This window comes from Nomascus leucogenys, chromosome 13 (genome assembly GCF_006542625.1).
Source record: "Nomascus leucogenys isolate Asia chromosome 13, Asia_NLE_v1, whole genome shotgun sequence".
NCBI classification, from domain to species: domain Eukaryota; kingdom Metazoa; phylum Chordata; class Mammalia; order Primates; family Hylobatidae; genus Nomascus; species Nomascus leucogenys.
This window is the reverse complement of record NC_044393.1, coordinates 15,134,476-15,154,538: the sequence shown is the minus strand read 5'-3', so window position 1 is coordinate 15,154,538 and position 20,063 is coordinate 15,134,476. Positions and strand designations below refer to the sequence as shown.

General features: G+C 43.8%; 1 protein-coding gene across 2 annotated transcripts in view; it reads left to right on the top strand.

Annotated features, from left to right (window-relative positions):
* Nucleotides 1-20,063, top strand: part of ARFGEF2 (ADP ribosylation factor guanine nucleotide exchange factor 2) — a 114,609-nt gene that overhangs the window by 11,348 nt on the left and 83,198 nt on the right. For both annotated transcript variants that reach the window (XM_003252908.3, XM_030825512.1), the window contains exons 2-6: nucleotides 6,638-6,668; nucleotides 7,590-7,713; nucleotides 17,200-17,346; nucleotides 18,575-18,754; nucleotides 19,425-19,659. In XM_003252908.3, coding sequence (XP_003252956.1) covers nucleotides 6,638-6,668; nucleotides 7,590-7,713; nucleotides 17,200-17,346; nucleotides 18,575-18,754; nucleotides 19,425-19,659 — 717 coding nt within the window. The remainder of the gene's footprint in view (nucleotides 1-6,637; nucleotides 6,669-7,589; nucleotides 7,714-17,199; nucleotides 17,347-18,574; nucleotides 18,755-19,424; nucleotides 19,660-20,063) is intronic.

Genomic DNA, 20,063 nt, shown 5'->3' with positions numbered 1-20,063 from the left:
CATCCTCCTTCTGTCATCGTTGAGTGGCTCAGGAGTGCTGGCCCTCCAACAGACTGCCTGGGCATGGATCCTGACTGCAGAGTAGCACTTCTGGCTGTGACGTGGGCAGATGGCTTAACCTCCCTGTGCTCAGATCCCTCACCTGTTAAACAGTTATGGATGATTAGAGTGTTCCTGCCTCCCTGGGTTGTGGTGAGGACTGAATGAGCACCTGCCACTAGGAGGCAATCAGTGAGTCAGCTATCATCATTATTATTGTTACTGTTATTATTATTATTAGGGTTACACTCATTCTCGTTTTCCCTTGGCATTGCTTGATCCAACGGAGATCCCACTAGAGATCCCACTAGAGATTTTGCTTTAATACTGACTTGTTTTAAAATAAGAGCAAGAGAACTGACATTTATTGACCACCTGCTGTGTGCCAGTCACCGCCTTAGTCACCACCAAGAGCTCTCTCATGGCGGTGTCAAGAGAATTATCTGCACTCTTGGTGCCTAGTTATGGTCTCTGGGGCATGTGGGGCTGTCTTTTATCACTCCCATTTTTTAGAGTAGGAATTCAAGATTCAGGGAAGTTGGCCGGGTGCGGTGGCTCGTGCCTGTAATCCCAGCACTTTGGAAGGCTGAGGCGGGTGTGTCACCTGGGGTCAGGAGTTCAAGAACTGCCTGGCCAACATGGCGAAACCCTGTCTCTACTAAAAATATAAAAATTAACCGGGCATGGTGGCACGTGCCTGTAGTCCCAGCTATTGGGGAGGCTGAGGCAGGAGAATCTCTTGAACCCAGGAGGCGGAGGTTGCAGTGAGCCGAGATGGCGCCACTGCACTCCAGCCTGGGTGACAGAGTGAGACTTCATCTCAAAAAAAAAAAAAAAAAAAAAAAGGATTCAGGGAAGTTTAATAACCCAATAACCCATCTGGCATCATTCAGCTAATAGATGTCTGTGCCAGGACTTGAACCCAGCTCTGTGTCACACCTGTGTCTTTTCTTTCTGCCGTATCAGGCTGTGCCATGCTATCTGTGAGGCACCCTGCCACGCACACTTTTTCCCTGTTCCTTTTTCTCCCTCCTTTTAAAAAAAAAAAAATATATATATATATATATATAAAATACTTTTAAGTTCTGGGATACATGTGCAGAACAAGCAGGTTTGTTACATAGGTAAATGTGTGCCATGGTGGTTTGCTGCACGCATCAACCCGTCATCTAGGTTTTCAGCCTAGCATGCATTAGGTATTTGTCCTAATGCTCTTCCTCCCCTTGCCTCCCACCCCTCAACAGTCCCTGGTGTGTGATGTGTCCCTCCCTGTGTCCATGTGTTCTCATTGTTCAGCTCCCACTTCTGAGTAAGAACGTGGTGTTTGGTTTTCTGTTCCTATGTTAGTTTGCTGAGAATGATGGCTTCCAGCCTCATCCATGTCCCTGCAAAGGACATGAACTCATCCTTTTTTATGGTTGCATAGTAGTCCATGGTGTATATGTGCCACATTTTCTTTATCCAGTCTATCATTAATGGGCATTTGGGTTGGTTCCAAGTCTGCTATTGTGAATAGTGCTGCAGTAAACATACACGTGCATGTGTCTTTATAGTAGAATGATTTATAATCCTTTGGGTATATACCCAGTGATGGGATTGCTGGGTCAAATGGTATTCCTCATTCTAGATCCTTGAGGAATCGCCACACTGTCTTCCACAATGGTTGAACTAATTTACAATCCCACCAACAGTGTAAAAGCGTTCCTATTTCTCCACATCCTCTCCAGCATCTGTTGTTTCCTGACTTTGATGATTGCCTTTCTAACTGGCGTGAGATGGTATCTCATTGTGGTTTTGATTTGCATTTCTCTCTTTTTTTTTTTTTTTTTTTTTTTTGAGACGGAGTTTCCCTCTTGTTGCCCAGGCTGGAGTGCATTGGCACGATCTCAGCTCACTGTGCCCTTTGCCTCCAGGGTTCAAGCGGTTCTCCTGCCTCAGCCTCCTGAGTAGGTGGGACTACAGGCATGCACCACCACGCCCGGCTAATTTTTTTGTATTTTTGGTAGAGACGGGATTTCTCTATGTTGGCCAGGCTGGTCTCAAACTCCTGACCTCAGGTGATCTGCCCGCCTCAGCCTCCCAAAGTGCTGGGATTACAGGCATGAGCCACCACATCGGGCCTTGATTTATGTTTCTCTATTGACCAGAGATGATGAGCTTTTTTTCATATGTTTTTTGGCCACATAAATGTCTTCTTTTGAGAAGTGTCTGTTCATATCCTTTGCCCACTTTTTGATGGGATTGTTCCTCCCTCTTTTAATGGAAAAAAAAAAGATTGCATTATCCAGATATATCAAGAACCCAACTTTTAGGTTGGGCCATATGAGACTACTGCTATTTGAGCATTTCCAGCCTGGGTGAGAGGGTGAGACTCTGTCTCCAAAACAAAAACAAAAGGTGCTGGTGTGCTTCAGACTGTGCCTTCTCTCCACCTGCACAGGCTCTGTCCTGCTCTAAGCCCCCATTGCTGCTAGGCTGGATTATTAGCAGTAACTTCCTGATTGGTTTCCCTGCTTCTGTCCTGGCCACCTTCCTCTTTATCCTCACGGCAGCCAGAGTGATCTGTCCGAAGAAAAGTTGAGTCAGGCCGCCCTCTCCCAGCCCCTCCATGGGCTTCCTCCCATCCCTTACAAAGATGCCATTATGATCTGGGCCCCTACTGGGCCTAGTGGAGAAGACTTTTCAAGAGTGTCTTTCTTTCTTTCTCTCTTTCTCTCTCTCTCTTTCTTTCTTTCTTTCTTTCTTTCTTTCTTTCTTTCTTTCTTTCTTTCTTTCCTTCTTTCTTTCTCTGTCTTTCTTGCCTTTCTTTCTTTTCTTTCTTTCTTTCTTTTTGATGGACTCCAAGTCTTTTTACCATGTTGCTCAGGCTGGTCTGAGCTCCTGAGCTTAAACTGATCTGCCCGCCTCAGCCTCCCAAAGTGCTGGGATTACAGGCGTGAGCCACTGGGACTGGCCTCAAGATTTTTTTTTCTTCAACAAAGAGTAGTTTAGAAAGTGCAACAATTCCTAATTCTCGTGGGAATACTTAAGGGTAAATTTAGAAAACTAAAGAAAATCTGTGAACATAGGATTTGCAACTGGAGTTTCTTGGGTTTCTGCAGTTACTCTTCCAGGTAGCAACTCTTTCCTGGTCACAGGAGAGGGCTGCTCTCTTCGGTCCCTGTGCCCTGCACTGCTGCTGCCGCCAGTCCTGTCAACCCTTGCTCATTCCCATTCCAAAACCAGGTTTTACCTTTGCTGTGGTCATGCCAGGCCAGACACGAGGTTTGGAGATTTCAGAAGGCTTGTAAACCAGCCTTCCCAGCTGGATGGGTTCACAGAGCAGTAAAACACCAGTGTTTTGAACCATGGTTGTAGCATTCATGGTTAGTATCAGTGCTAGGAAAACCACACATTTAAACTCTTCTGCATTTATAGTTTACAGAGTAATTCCATATGCTTGTTCGAGAGTCAAGGTATCCAGGAGAACACAGACTCTGGAGCCTGATTTTCTGGGTTTAAGTCCCATCTCCAGTACTTAATAACTTGTAACCTCTGTGGATCTTGATTTTCATCTGTAAAATTTATAATGGAGTTTGGCCTGGAACTTCAGTCCTCTGGCTCCTTAGTTCTTTGTTCTTTGGCTGGACAACATTTCGGTTATAGAAAACTTGATGTTTTGTCCTCATAGCACTGGTCACAGTCCTTAAAAGCCACTTTTATCCCCTGCAGCTACTTTTCTGCAGCCACTGAAGCGTTCTCTCTTCGGCTCTTCTCCATCCCTTAAAGCAAAATTGGCAAACCGGTAGCCTCAGGGCTAGGCAGCTTGCAAACCAGTCTTATTTAAGCCATAATATTTTTTAAATATATTTTTATTGATACATATAGCTGTATATATTTTTGAGGTGCATTGATAATTGGATGCTTTCATATAGTCAAATCAGGGTAACTGGGATATCCATCACTTTAAATATTTATTTTTTCTTTATATTAGGAACATTTGAATTATTCTTTCCTAGCTATTTTGAAATGTACAGTTGGTTAATGTTAACTGTAGTCATCCTACTGATCTATCGAACACCAGATATTATTTTTTCTGTTTAACATAATTTTAAAACAATTGAAGGTGTTTGAATTGCAATCAGAGGTTTCACTTAAAATCTGGATTTCGACCTCTGGAAAAATCAGAACAACTAGCACCTGTGAGCTGAGGGACTCTAAAGATTCCAGTCAGCTGGAGCTGAGGAGCTGCCACACCCCTTCCTGTACTGGGTGGAGAGGGGGTCCTGTCTTTCTTTGATCTTACACCCACCGTGTTTTTTCTTGACATTTCCCATCTGGCCTCCATGGGCCTTTGTAGTTGGTGTAACTTTTGTGTTTGGTTTGTTTTATGTTTTTTTTTTTTTTTTTGAGACAGAGTCTCACTGTGTCACCCAGGCTGAAGTGCAGTGGCACCATCTCGGCTCACTGCAATTACTGCTTCCCGGGTTCAAGCGATTCTCCTGCCTCACCCTCCTGAGTAGCTGGGATTACAGGTGTGTGGTACCATGCCCAGCTAATTTTCATATTTTTAGTAGAGATAGGGTTTCACCATGTTGGTCAGGCTGGTCTCAAACTCCTGACCTCGTGATCTGCCTGCCTCGGCCTCCCAAAATGCTGGGATAACAGGCGTGAGCCACCGCACCTGGCCTATAGTGGCATTTCAAAACAGATTGTTTTAGAGCTCACAGGCCAGCACCAATGCTAGCGAAGACCTTATTGCTTCAGATAGGTTTAGGACTTAAACTTGACTCTAACAAGGTAACCGTGATTGGAAGGAAGACTTGCATTTGAGTTTGGGCAGCAGCACCCCTCTGGCATGTCACAGTGACATATCTTGTCACCCAAGCAGAGCCTTGGCATTATAGATACAGGTTTCTAAAAGCTGATAGCTTGGCCACCAGCCTCATGGGCTAGATCTCCCACAACTTCATGGGCCTCTTCTAGTGGAAGCTGGAGCATTTCCTTGGTGAATTCTTTTCCCTGAGGGGCAAGATCCATGCGACACAGCTCTCTGACCCTGTGTGTCACAACTCCTATGGTCCATGAGCAAAATGGTTGCTATTAGTCATTTGGGCATTTCTCTTCTGTTTTCTTATGTGTGTAATAAGATATACAAAGTTGGGCTTGAAGGGTAGAAATTGCTACTTCCATGAGTCAGTTTACTTGGTTTTCACATCTTCAAGTTGAGTCTAGAATGGAGTTACCTAAGAAAAGGAAATTTGCAACCTTCAGTACCATGTCCTGGGGTTGCTAGGATAACTAGTGCCAATATCCACACTACTGGTTCTCTAGAGATTGTGTAAAGGAGGCTGGCCTTTTGGAGATGATCTGAATACATGGTATTGAGGACAAACCTCCTTCCCATGCCTGATTTGGTAATATGTGGGTTTGCGGGTCCAACATGTAGAAGTACACTCAACTGAGTGGATGTGGGGGAATTCTGTGTATTTAGACAGGGTGTTTTGTTGTTTTAATGGCACAAAATCTTGTTTTCCTGGAAATAAGACTATCGCTGAGATTGTGATTTCTGAAAAATGACATTTTGTTCCTATAACCCTGCCAGGATAGTTGTAACCTCTGTGGTTAAGATTTTAAAATTAATTTTAATTCAAAAAAGTCACACGTGCCTTAGCACAATGTAAATGTACTTAATGCCATTCAACTGTAAACTTAAAAGATGGTTAAGACGGTAAATTTTAGGTTATGTATATTTTATTATAATTGTTTTAAAAAGTGCTGATTAAGAAAAAGTATATATGCTTATCATAGAAAGTGTGAAAAAAGAAAAAAAATCATCATCCCACTACTTAGACAACTTTCAATATTTTATTGGTTTCAATACTTTGTTATATTGGTTTCCAGTCTTCTATGCATATTTGCACACAGTTGAGATGTTGTGATATTACCATGTTATTGTGTCAGCTAACTGTCATGAACATGCATTCTGCAGAACAAGGAACAGGTAAGAATGTGGCTGTAGAGCCAGAAAGCCTCCGTTCAAATTCTCGCTCCCTAGTTCTTGATGTGCAACAGTAGCCAAGTTACCTAATCTCCTGTGCCTTGGTTTCCTCATCAAAATCATTGCTTCTCATCAAGAGCAGTTTTGCTCAGGAGACACTTGGCAATGTCTACAGACGTTTTTGGTTTTCGAGATGGCAGAGGGGTCAAGGGTGCTCTTGGTATCCAGTGGATGGAGGACAGGGATGCTACTCAATATCCTAGAGTGCACAGGGCAACCTCATAACAAAGAATTCTTCATCCCCAAATGTCAGTGGTGCCAAGGCTGAGAAACCCTCCTCTAAATGAGATGGATATAATAATAGTACGGACCTCACAGGATCGTTGTGAGGGCTAAATGAGCTAAAACACATACTCACAGTAATGCCTAGCCAGTCACTCCATGTAAGTGTTAGCTATTATTGCTGTTACAATTATTTCTTTCACTTCATATCAGCATTTTTGTATTTAAACATCTCATTAAAATTCTTTTCAGTGGTCTCCAAATATCTTTTAGTAAAGTTTTCCTTTACATAAATGTTGCATTTTCCTAATGTGTTTTTTCTTCCTTCCTTACCAGATGAAATTAAAGCAGAAATAGAAAAGCAGAGGTAAGCTATAGCACTACCTCCTTGCTGAGATACGGCATGAAGGGAGTAGGTAGCAACTGGGGGAGCCCCTTTCTCTGCTTGTTTTCTCATATTTCTAATCCTCAGGGGTGATACACACTCTGCAAGCATGGTGCTAGGCACACAGCACAACTCTGTGTATATTTGAACTGATGCTAGGTTCACAGGCTACTGCCTCAGTACTTGTATACTTGGAAGGAAGGATTGAGATAGAGGTAATGCTGTTGTATCTTCTTTTTTTTTGAGACGGAGTCTCGCTCTGTCGCCCAGGCTGGAGTGCAGTGGTGCAATCTTGGCTCACTGCAAGCTCCGCCTCCCTGGTTCACGCCATTCTCCTGCCTCACCCTCTCTGGTAGCTGGGACTACAGGCGCCCGCCACCACGCCCGGCTAATTTTTTGTATTTTTAGTAGAGACGGGGTTTCAGTGTGGTCTCGATCTCCTGACCTCGTGATCCGCCCGCCTTGGCCTCCCAAAGTGCTGGGATTACAAGCGTGAGCCACCGCTCCCGGCCTGTATCTTTTCTTAACAGAACAGGCAAAGCCCTTGTCTCTTGTATGGCATGCTTCCTTAGGTGTGAGGACAGCTCGCTCCATGAATGGCTACTCCTGATCTTCATAGTAAGGAAGGCCGTTAGTCACATTTCAGAAATACAGCTCTGGCATGGCTGCCACCAGGATTCAGTCCAGGATGTTGTTAATTCAGCATGCCAATCAGAGAACTTGCTCTCCGCATGTGGCACTTTAGTGGTGTTTTTGCTAATGCATGTGTTCAACTTTTAACGCCTAGCCCCAGGATATAGTTTGCAGGCACTTTAAATTAAATGGTTGCAGATGGAAGGGGAAGTTAGAGTAAGGTGTAGAAAATTCATTTCTTCTCCCGACCCTCTCTTGCTTTTCTCCTAGGCTTGGCACTGCTGCACCACCAAAGGCAAACTTCATTGAAGCTGACAAGTATTTTCTTCCATTCGAGCTAGCTTGCCAGTCCAAGTCCCCAAGGGTAGTCAGCACATCCCTTGACTGCTTGCAGGTACCATGTTTAAACTTCGTGTTGTCAAGGGGGTTCTCTCCAAGCCACAGTTGGTCCTTAAACAGAACTATGCTGGGGACCACCCTGGCATTCAGTGCTCTCAGAGGTGATGCAGAAAGGAGCAGTTTAACGTATTCTTTTTGAAGATCTCATGAGGGAGGGAAAAGAGAAAGATGTGAGCTCTTTAGCTAAAGCCAGAAATTTTTTCCCCTAGAAATACCTTATTTGTTCATGTCTTGTGTATGTTTTTCTAAATGAAAATTAATTGGAATATTTTAGCATTAATAGGAATATTTGACACACACGGGCACATAAGGCATTTTTATACAGCCTCTTTCTTATTTTTTCCATTTCGTAGAGATGCAGTCTTGCTATGTTGCCCAGGCTGGTCTTACACTTCTGGCCTCAAGCAATCCTACTGCCTTGGCTTCCCAAAGTGCTGGGTTTACAGGCATGAGCCACTGCACCTGGCTCAGCCTTTCTTTCTTTCTTGTTTTTTTTTTTTTTCTGGAGATGGAGGTTTGCTCTTGTTGCCCCGACTGGAGTGCAGTGGCGTGACCTCAGCTCACTGCAACGTCTGCTTCTCGGGTTCAAGGGATTCTCCTGCCTCAGCCTCCCGAGTAGCTGAGATTACATGCACCTGCCACCATGCCTGGCTAATTTTTTGTATTTTTAGTACAGATGGGGTTTCACTATTTTGGTCAAGCTGGTCTCAAAAGCCTCTTTCTTAATGGCATTAAAATTCATATCAAGTAGAGAAATAGAGACAGTCGAATCTGTTGTTTTTGGTAGTTATGTGCTATAAAGTCACCTCCCATACTGAATTAGCAAACATTGAATCTTTGTTCCTAGAGGAACTACAGGGTTAGGTTCCTGCAAGCCTTTAGTCTTCATGTGTTTCTATTTAAAGAGACTATCTAATATCTATTGTTGATGCATTTACATTGAACTCAGGGGCCACGGTGCTATAACGCATGCCTGAACAAAGCTTATCTAACACACATAATTTCTCTGTGAGGCACATCACCACCTTCTTGCTGTTAGGAACACTGGAAAGGGAGGGACAGCATTAGGAGATATACCTAATGCTAAATGACGAGTTAGTGGGTGCAGGAAATCAACATGGCACATGGATACATATGTAACAAACCTGCACATTGTGCACATGTACCCTAAAACCTAAAGTATAATAAAAAAAAAAAAAAAAAAAAAGGAACACTGGAAAGCACATCAGCACACCCTTGGGGTCCATTGTAAACAGCAAAATCACCAACAAAAAGCACCAAAATGCAAAAAACACAGCACTAACTGCACCACTAAAAAGATACTTATTTTCAGTAGGAGAGTGAAACAAGGAGGCATAGTGTTGCCTTGTTTGACCTCAGTTAAGAACATGAACATCAAGTGATTTCAAATTTTTCACTGCTCTGTGCATGTCGACAAATGACCAAAAAAGCCCCAGAAGTATTGATTTGGGCTTATAAATAAATTTTAGTGAGTAAGTGCATTTGCAAGTATAGCTGCAAATAATGAAGACTGACTGTAATTAGAGCCACAAGTAACTTTCTTATAAATTACCTTTTACTGAAGAAGAAGCAAGAGTAGAGAAGTTAAGGTGACTTGTCCAGTAATATACAGGTAGTACGAGAAACAGGACTATAACTTGGGTTTCTTAATTCCTGGCCCACCATTCTTGTACTTTTGCTCAGGACCTACTCCTTAGGTTTCTGATTACCCCAAAGAACATTTATTCTCTTTTTTGTTTATTTTGAGTCAGGGTCTCACTCTGTTGCCCAGGCTGTAGTGCAGTGCCTTGATCATAGCTCACTAGAGCCACTAACTCCCAGGCTCAAACAGTCCTCCTGCCTCAGCCTCCCAAGTAATTGGGATTATAGGCATGAGCTACCACGCCTGGCTCAAAGAACATTTATTCTTGACCTCAGTGGGCAGTCCACATCAATGAATAAAGTTTAATAAATTTTAAAAATATGTTGAAGTGATCCACAGCTTGCCAGTACTTTCTAGAACAGGAATGGTGACCAGATTCTGTATTCTGATTGCTGTGTAGAAGAGGTGTCTAAAGAGGTGTACAGCTTTCTGGAGAAAGAGTACTGTGATTGATTGGTTTTATCTACCAAGGCACAGGACTGCAAAGTGGCAGTGAGCATGCCACATTTTTGGCATCTCTGGTCTAATATTTACTCTATTAATCTCTCTTCTTTGTTACATGTACTTGAGAATTGATGAGAGTTTCTTCACGGAAGCAACTCTTCCAAATGCAAAGCCATTTTGTTATTCAGTGTAATCTGTACAGATTGTCCTATGTGAGACATACAGTGAGCCAAGAATTGTTAAATGGCAGGCTTCAGTCCTACTTCTATCCTAAAATATTTTTTGCTGCGAACGTGTTCTGAGGAGATTTGGCAGAATGTGAATTTTAGTTGTTCTCTCCCAATGTTAAGGTTTTCTTCTGAACGGAGTGCTGATAATCTAATTGACGTTCTAAGAACAGTGGCTAACATGCATTGAGCTCTTAGCCTATAGTGGGCCCTGCGTGCTTCATTCACTGTACCGTGTGTAGTCCCTTCGACAGCCCTCTGAGGTACTTACTCTTGTCCTCATTTTAGAATCAAGGAAACCAAGGCTTAGGGAATGAGTGACCAGCCTGGTCCAAGGTAGGCTGCAGTGCAGTGGCACGATCGCGGCTCACTGCAACGTCAAGCGATTCTCCCCGGGCTCAAGTGATTCTCCCACCTCAGCCTCTCAAGTAGCTGGGACCACAGGCATGCACAACCATGCCCAGATTATTTTATTTTTGTATTTTTGGTAGAGACAGGGTTTCACCAAGTTGCCCAGGCTGGTCTCGAACTCCTGAGCTCAAGTGATCCTCCCGCCTTGGCCTCCCAAAGTTTGGGGATTACAAACGTGAGCCACTGTGCCCAGCGGGCTTCTAGGACTTCTTGACAGTCTAAGAACACAGAGTGTCTGTGTTCTTAACCAGGGGTCATCAGCTCTAGCCCATGAGCCAAATCTGGCCTACTGTCTGCTTTTGCAAATAAAGTTTTATTGGAACACAGCTGTCTTAGTCTGCTTGGGTTGGTGTAACAATATCACAGACTGGATGTCTTCAACAACAGACATTTATTTCTTACAGTTTCGAAAGCTAGGCAGTATAAGATCAAGGTACTGGCTGATTTGGTTCCTGGTGAGGGTACACTCTTTCTGGCTACAGACAGCTGTGTTCTCATGTGTCATGGAGAGAGAGCTAGGTTTCTGGTTTCTTCTTATAGGACACTAATCCTGTCATGAGGGCCCTACCCTCACGACTGCATCTAAGCCTGATTATTTCCCAAAGGCCCAACCTCCTAATACCATCACATTGCAGGCTTAAGGCTTCAACATACAAATTTTAGGGGGGCACAAACTCTCAGTCTGTAGCAACAGCTGTGCCCATTTGTTTATGTATTACCTGTGGCTGCCTTCCTGCTACTGTGGCCTAGCGGAGTAGCTCTAATGGAGACCAAATGACCTGCAGAGCCTAGAAATTTAGTATGTGGCCCTTTATGGAAAAAGGTTGCTGCTCTTAACTGGCCTCTGCTCTTAACTGTAGCCGTGTGGTTCTGGCTGTTTAATAACAGAAATCATTTGTTTCTGGAACTCCTTGCATCTCAGTATGATTTCAAACGGAAACACTGACACCCTGCCTTGTTTCAACCCACTGTGAATCTTGAGTCTTATGGGGTATGGTTATCTCTCTTTTTAGAATGGAAGTTCTGGCTGGTTGCAGTGGCTCACGCCTGTAATCCCAGCACTTTGAGGCAGGAGGATCACTTGAGGCCAGGTATATTGAGACCCTATCTCTACAAAGTAAAGTAAAAATAAAAAGTTAGCTGGGCCGTGTGGTGCACACCTTTAGTTCCTGTTACTCAGAAGGCAGAGGCAGGAGAATTGCTTGGGCCCAGGAGGTTGAGGCTACAGTGAGCCGTGATGGTGACACCTAACTCTAGCCTGAGTGACAAAGCAAGACCCTGTCTCTTTAAAAAAAAGGAAAAAAACACACACAGAAAGGAAGGGAAATTCTCTGAGATGTAATAGATTCTCTGAGATGTAATAGGTACACTAGGATTTCTTTGTTTAGTATACAAAATGAGTCATCCTTTTTATGACATGAGAAAGTGGCTCGGTGCTCCCTGGGCTACTGAATGGAAAAAATGTACTTCCCTATGGTGGCTGCCCTTGCCAAGCCTGTTTGACTGGCTTTTCCCAGTGTGGGCGAGGTAACCTCTGTCTTGGAAATGGAAGGCCAACATCTGGGGGTAAAGTTTGGTTTGGGCAGAATTGAAACCAGCTGCAGATACATCAGTGCTATGTCCTGCCATTCTTTGAGCTTGGTGCAGCAGTAGGAGTGGCAAAGGTGCTTCTGGGATTGATTTGCCATAAGCACAGTTAGCTCAGGCTTCCTCTCCACTGGGAGAAGCCTGGAGGCTTCCCCTGTGGCTTGCTTCTACCAGGTGAAAAAGATTCTGTCTTCCCTTTCTCCAGCATCTGGTCTGCTACACACTTCCCCACAGCCAGGGCTCAATGTAAGGGGAGTTAAGGTCAGTCTTGTCTAAGCTACTAAGTGGTCCCCAAGTTTTTCTGGTCACATATCAATTATATATATATATATATATTTTAGAGAAAGATAGAGTCTCACGTTTCATTCTTTTACCTAGGCTGGAGTGCAGTGGCGTGATCAGGCTTCCTATAACCCTGACTTCCCCAGGCTCAGGTGATCCTCCCACCTCAGCCTCCCAAGTAGCTGGGACCACGGTCTAATTTTTCTATTTTTTGTAAAGGCAAGGTTTTGCCATGTTGTCCAGGCTGGTCCTGAACTCCTGAGCTTAAGCCCACCTTGGCTTCCTAAAGTGTTAGGATTACAGGCGTGAACCACTGTGCCCAGCCAGTTTTTTTCTTTTTTCTTTTTTTTTTTTTTTTTTTTTTTTTTAGAGACAGGGTCTCACTCTGTTGCCCAGACTAGAGTGCAGTGGCTTGATCATAGCTCACTGCAGCCTCAAACTCCTGGACTCATGTAATCCTCCCACCTCAGCCTCTTGAGTAGCTGGGACTACAGGTGTGTGCCGCCACACCCAGCTAGTTATTTTTTTTACTTTTTGTAGAGACCGGGGTCTTACTCTGTTGCCCAGGCTGGTCTCAAACTCCTGGCCTCAAGTGAATAATAAAACCATTTTTGAGGATATCCTGCCAATATATTCATATTTCTTTAATTTAAAACTATAGATTAGGGCCTGGTGCGGTAGCTCACGCCTGTAATCCCCGCACTTTGGGAGGCTGAGATGGGCAGATTGCCTGAGCTCAGGAGTTCAAGACCAGCTTGGGCAACATGGTGAGACCCTGTCTCTGCTAAAAATACAAACAATTAGCTGGGTGTGGTAGCACGCGCCTATAATCCCAGCTACTTGGGAGGCTGAGGCAGGAGAATCACTTGAACCCAGGAGATGGAGGTTGCAGTGAGCCAGGATTGTGTCACTGCACTCCAGCCTGGGCGACAGAGTGAGACTCTGCCTCCAAAATTAAAATAAAGTTATGGGTTGGGCATGATGGTTCACGCCTATAATCCCAGTGCTTTGGGAAGCCAAGGTGGAAGGATTGCTTGAGTTCAGGAGTTTGAACTCAACATAGGGAGACCTCATTTCTACAAAAAACTCTTTATTTACACATGTTCCTGTTATTAAAGTATATATATGGCCAGGCACAGTAGCTCACGCCTGTAATCCCAGCACTTTGGAAGGCCGAGGCAGGTGGATTCCCTGAGCTCAGGGGTTTAAGACCAGCCTGGGCAACATGGGGCACCTCTACTAAAAATACAAAAAATTAGCCAAGCATAGTGGCATGCGCCTGTGGTTCCAACTACTCAGGAGGCTGAGGCGGGAGGATCACTTGAGCCTGGGAGGCAGAGGTTGCAAGGAGCAGAGATCGTGCCACTGCACTCCAGCCTGGGTGACAGAGTGAGACCCCATCTCAAAATAAATAAATAAATAAAGTATATATATTGTAAAGCATACAAAAATACAACTTTGAAAGGACAATTGGAAAAATATAAATAAAATTCGAACATTTTCTTTTTACATCCCAGTGAAGGCTGTAGGAAACCATTAATCTAAGCTGCCCTGTTTATACCACAAACATTATCTTTTAGCTCTTATTTCCAGAAAACTTTTGATTTTTTAAATGCACAATGAAAAATCAATTTTTAATTATATAAGTTGTACATGACTACATCCTCTGTTAAAAAGTTTTTAGAACTTTACAGATAAAATGAAGTTCCTTGGGCCACCAGCCCCAAATCCAGTTGCCTGTTTAGGTGTATAATTTTCTTTCTTCTCTTTTTTTTCAATAAGTGATATCACTTGTACAAGTTTCTCTGCAGCTTTTTACATTCAACACTGTTATTAGGCTCTAGCTATATCGCTCCATGTGGATCTAGTGCATTTCTTTTGACTGGCATATGACGTGTCATGCCACCATTCCATCTCTCGCTCCCCTGTACAGAGGCACTCACACACAGGGTTATAGTGAACATCTCTGTGCAAGCCTCCTTGGAGACATGCCTCAGTTTCTCTGGTCAGAGGTGACTCTTTGGATTCCTATCACTGAGGCAAAGTAAGTAGAACCAACTTCAGAAGAGACCAGTGAGGTAGAAGACTTAATTTGTACCAAATATATTCATTCATGTGGGTGGGATAACTTGTCATATAGCTTACTTACTCCAACCTCTGTTTATTACCAAGTATGTCCTATTCTGTACCAAGAAACCAACCGCATAGCATTTTCCTTCATGCAGTGAGTCCTATAAAGGCCTATTATAGTGTATTATATTGTCATCATCTTCCCCTCCATGGCAGAATGTCCCTGTGCAAGCTCTGACTCATGTGTCAGTGGGCCAGCTGCCTAGAGGCCTCCCTCCCTGTCCGTCTTCCCACCGCTCATTGTGTTAGCAAGGAACAAGGTGGGGACATCTACCTGGGGGATAGTGGGAGATAAGGGGCAGTATCTACAAGTCACACACAGCCCTGTAGGCCCCAGTTAGGACTTTGAGCTTTGGTGCGCCTCCCTGGAGAATATAGACTCTATAAGAAAAATAATTACGTTTGTCTTACTGTTGTATCCCCAGTGCCCAGAACAGGGTCTGTCACAAAGAAGGATGAGAAAGTAGAACCAGAAAGATCCACAGGATACAGGAACTCTCCTTTCTCCTGGCCTTGTCTCACCGCACAGATGAGGGGGGAAGTCATGCTTAAAACCCTTTCTGATTTGAAGAGTAATGTGCCCCTTAAGGAGTCTGTAGAGGGGAGGATACTTTCTGTCCTTTTCATACTTTAGTTAAAGTACGAAAGTAGTAATCCATGTCCAGCTTGCTTTGTGGCATCAGTATTGCAGCCTACTTTTCAGCATTCACATTTGAGGAGTTCCTAGACCACCCCACTTGCAATCCAGTGCACAAAACAGACTTGAGTCTGTTAGATGTAAGAACGAGCAATGTCAAAACCAGAGCTCATTTTCCAGGTAGACAGCCCTGCCCTCCTAGGAAGCCTGCACCTGCAGCAGTAATGTGAGGGGTGAGGTAAGGGGCATCGGGACTTGCCCTTCACAGGCCACACCCCCCACCTGGAGATTTGGGGGTTGGACTTGAGCAGCAGAGTGTGCGCAGGCCTCTCTCCTGCTCCTTCAGTCACTACATCCAGTAGTATTGCATTTCTACTCTCAGCCACTCTCTCAATCCATTTTTCTTTCTGCTTATTGAGTGGTGACACTTCACTAGCTAAGGAAGGGGAAAAGCCATTGAGAAACGGTGTTGGACCTCTACAGAGCGGCCAGTCTTCCTCTCACAGTGGTGGCTGCTCTATAGATAACCTCAGGAACCTGAGTCCACCTGGTGTGGGCAGAAGCATGTGACCAGTAGAAGCCAAAAAGGGGAAAGAACAGAACAGCAGTTTTAGGAGTCTTCACCAAGTCACTGGAGGCAGAGAATGCCTTAGAGTTCACATGTATATGTGCCAGATGCGTGATTCTTTTATCTGATCAACCATCAATACAACCTGGATAGCTTGGAGAAAAACACTGATTCCTGGGCTCCACCTGGAAGTTCTGCCTCAGTAGGTCTGGGTCGGAGTCCAGGAACCTGTGTTTTTAGTGAGCTCCCTCAGGTGATTTTGTTTCTCAGCCAGGCTTAGAAATCATCCTGCCGCTGACCTTTGAGGTTCCTTCCAGCTCTGTCCTCCATGCTGACGTCCCGGTTGTGAGTGAGGTGGCACAGACCAATCTATAACCTCTCAGAGAGGGCAGGTTCCAAGCAGCTGCTCGTGGGTGACACACACTACTATTGATGTAGGTGTGAAATGCAGTTATTTTTATGCAGATGAAGTTTTTACATTAATTTTTGGGATAGAAAATACACTGACAGGATTCAACATTTAAAAAAAATGAAAAGATATGCTACAGAGTGTCTTAGTCCCACCCCAGCTCACAGCTACTTAGTTCTCCTCCCTCAAGCAACCACGTTATTAGTTTCTTAGATATCTTTCCATTGAAAGAAAATACATATTCATATATATATATATAAATTTTAACAGCTTTTTGAGATAAAATTAACATGCATACAATTCATCCATTTAAAGTGTAATTCAAGCCAGGCTTGGTGGCTCACATCTGTAATCCCAACACTTTGAGATTACAGGCAGGAGGATCACTTGAGCCCAAGAGTTCGGGACCAATCTGAGCAACATAGCAAGACCCCATCTCTACAAAGAATAAAAAATTAGGCTAGCTTGGTGGCATGTGCCTGTGGTCCCAGCTACTCAAGAGGCTGAGGTAGGAGGATTGCTTGAGCCTGGGAGGTGGAGGCATCAGTGAGCCATGACCGTACCTCTTCATTCCAGCCTAGGTAACAGAGTGAGACCCTGTCTCAAAAAAAAAAAAAAAAAAAAAAAAAAATATATATATATATATATATATATGTACACACACACACACACACACACACACAATTTCGTGATTTTTAGTTTATTGACAGAGTTGTGCAACCATTACCACAACCTAACTTTAGGCCATTTTTATGTTATCATTGATGATCACTCCCTATGTCTCCCTACGCCGCCCCCCTAACTCTAGACAACCACTAATCATCTCTCTGTCTTGAGTATGTGTAGCTATTAATTCCTCAGGCTTGCAGAGATGGTTGTGTACTGGGGAGGGTTCTATACCTTGCATTTTTCATCGGACATTGTATCACCATTGCAGGCATCTTTTGCTGTCAGGTGACAGGACGAAGGTTGCAGTCACAGAGTGGTTATGCCTGCCTGGCTCCTGGGGAGCAGAGGACTCTGTAGGAACTGGAAGTGCCTGTCTTTTGCTCTTGTGGGCTGCCACGAAGGCCTCAGTCCTGGCCAAGCAGAAATTCATAATCTCTGTTTTTTCTGTCTTTAGAAACTCATCGCATATGGGCACATCACTGGCAACGCCCCCGACAGTGGAGCCCCTGGGAAGCGGCTGATCGACAGAATTGTTGAAACCATTTGCAATTGTTTTCAGGGCCCTCAGACTGATGAAGGGGTTCAATTACAAATAATTAAAGTATGCCTATTTGTTTGCCTGTCTGGTTTTTAAATTAGAAAGCATGTCCCTGTGGGAATCTGGATTTCTAATTTACCATGTGTTAGTTGTCTCAGGTGGTGCTGAGGTGGAACAGAAAGATTTAAGCATCACTTAGATCTTTTGTTAGGCGTCAGAATTTATTAGCATGGACTGAGACAAGAAAAAATGGAACCAGGTGTGTTTTCAAAGTAAACTGTTCAGCTAATAACAATGTAAACTTCTTGTGAATTAAATTGTCTTGAAATCCTCTGGTTAACCCTGAATTCCCAGTCTGGGTTTCTCAGTGGGTCTTTGTTGATATTCTTATCTCTGACTTGCCTCTGTCCTACTTCCCTGTTCGATTTCTGCTGCCAGGAATGGTTTGGCATGGATAGTACCATCTGCTTCTCTGAGAACAGGATCAGGACGGGTGTAGCCAAGGATCCAAATATTAAGTCCTGAAAGTATTAACATTATGAGGGGAGGGCTCCATGCTAGATAAACCTTTCTTAAAGCTCCTTTGAAAACCCACCAGGGAATTGGGAAACTGACCACCATCAAAATGTATATTTTCTGATTAATCTGGGTGGGATCACGTTGGAGTGTTATATGTCATGAGATAATTGTCTGTATTATTCATTGTAGGTTTTTCAATCAGTATTAAAATTCAGAAGTTTGGCTTTTTTTTTTTTTTTTTGAGACATAGTTTTGCTCTGTCACCTAAGCTGGAGTGCAGTGGTGCAGTCTCGGCTCGCTGCAAACTCCACCTCATAGGTTCAAGCAATTCTTGTTCCTCATCCTCCCGAGTAGCTGGGACTACAGGTGTGCACCACCACTCGTGGATTATTTTTATATTTTTAATGGAGATGGGGTTTTACCATGTTGGCCAGGCTGGTCTTGAACTCCTGACCTCAAGTGAGCCACCCTGCCTGGCTGGAAGTTTGGCTTTTTAAAAAGTGAGCCAGTAGAAAGCCTGCTTCAACACAATTTAATTGTTTCAAGTGATTTGGATTTCATAGAACTGTTCATTGTTTTTCAACTAACAGCCGTAGGAGTTGGCTCTTCATAATAATCACCTAGTTTAATTTGCAGAGCCATCTTACAATTTATTTAAAAAAAGCACACAGAAAAGAAAAACAAAACCAGACCCTCTAGAAAAGTGTGGCCATAGGAGGGCAGGAAGGTGATGTGCATTCCTGATGATGAAGGTTGTGGATTTCTATTTTAGGCTCTTCTGACCGCAGTGACTTCCCCACACATTGAAATTCATGAGGGTACTATCCTGCAGACAGTGAGAACATGTTACAATATCTATTTGGCCAGCAAAAATCTCATCAATCAAACCACTGCCAAGGCTACCCTTACTCAGATGCTGAACGTCATTTTCACCCGCATGGAAAACCAAGTGGTGAGTGACAGCATTTACGTGCTAGGGGCAGGACATCATTGCTCTCTGAAGTCTATCATGTGTGACCTTGGTGCCTATGAAGATTCACTAGCATCTTAAAGTTTCCCCTTCTTTCTGTGGATTCTCTGTACTGTGCTTTTGTTCTTGCTTTAAAAATCAGAGAAACTAACGGGTTTTGAAATTGGTGTTCAGAATTTGTTTGGAGACTGTCAAAGGAATTTATTTCCTTTTAAATGTGTTATCCTTCTGGCTGGAATTTTTCTTTCTTTCTTTCTTTCTTTCTTTTTTTTTTTTTTTTTTTTTTTTTGGAGAGAGGGTCTTGTTCTGTTGCCCAAGCTGGAGCGCAGTGACATGATCATGGCTCACTGCAGGCTTGACCTTCCCAGCTCAAGCAATCTTCCCACCTCAGCCTCCCAAGTAGCTGGGACTACAGGCATGTGCCACCACACCCAACTAATTTTTTTATTTTCTATAGAGACAGAGTTTCACCATGTTGCCCAGGTTGGTCTCGAACTCCTGGGCTCAAGAATTCCTGCTGCCTCAGCCTTCCAAAGTGCTGAAATTATAGGCGTTAACCACCGCGCCCAGCCCAAGAAATTTTTTAAGTAATAGGCTGGCATAATTTTTCTTCCTTACCAAAATGCTGTATCCCCCTTTTGTTGCCTTTTAGTTGCAGGAGGCCAGAGAACTGGAAAAACCAATCCAGTCAAAACCCCAGTCCCCTGTGATCCAAGCTGCAGCAGTATCCCCAAAGTTCATTCGTTTGAAGCACAGTCAGGCACAGAGCAAACCAACAACTCCCGAAAAAACAGATTTAACCAACGGTGAACATGCCAGGAGTGATTCTGGAAAAGTAAGCACAGAAAATGGAGACGCGCCCAGAGAAAGAGGCTCATCACTGTCAGGTACGGGCTGATACGGTATGGCTGTTTTTCCAAGTGTGAGAGGGAATCAGCCTGTGTGAGGGGCAGAAGAAGTGTATGTCATAACATCTGAAGGAAACCTCTTATAACAGCTTATCTCTTTCTGGGCCTTTCCCTTTGCTTTTCTCTTAGGGAGCACAACCAGCGAGGCATGATGTCAAATGTCCCGTTGTCAGCTGTGCTGTTTTCTCTAAATAGTACTGGGATGTATCTAGCTGCTACTTCTTCATGTCAGCCTCACTGCAACAGGTTCAGGTTGGGACACTTATCTTTCAGTAGTTAATTGATTGGGTGATTAGTCACTCAGTGTCCACAGGAGGACAAGGGCTTAGATTCTCATGTCTACACTGGATCTCCATGCCTTGCCCAGTGCCCAGCAGTAGCCA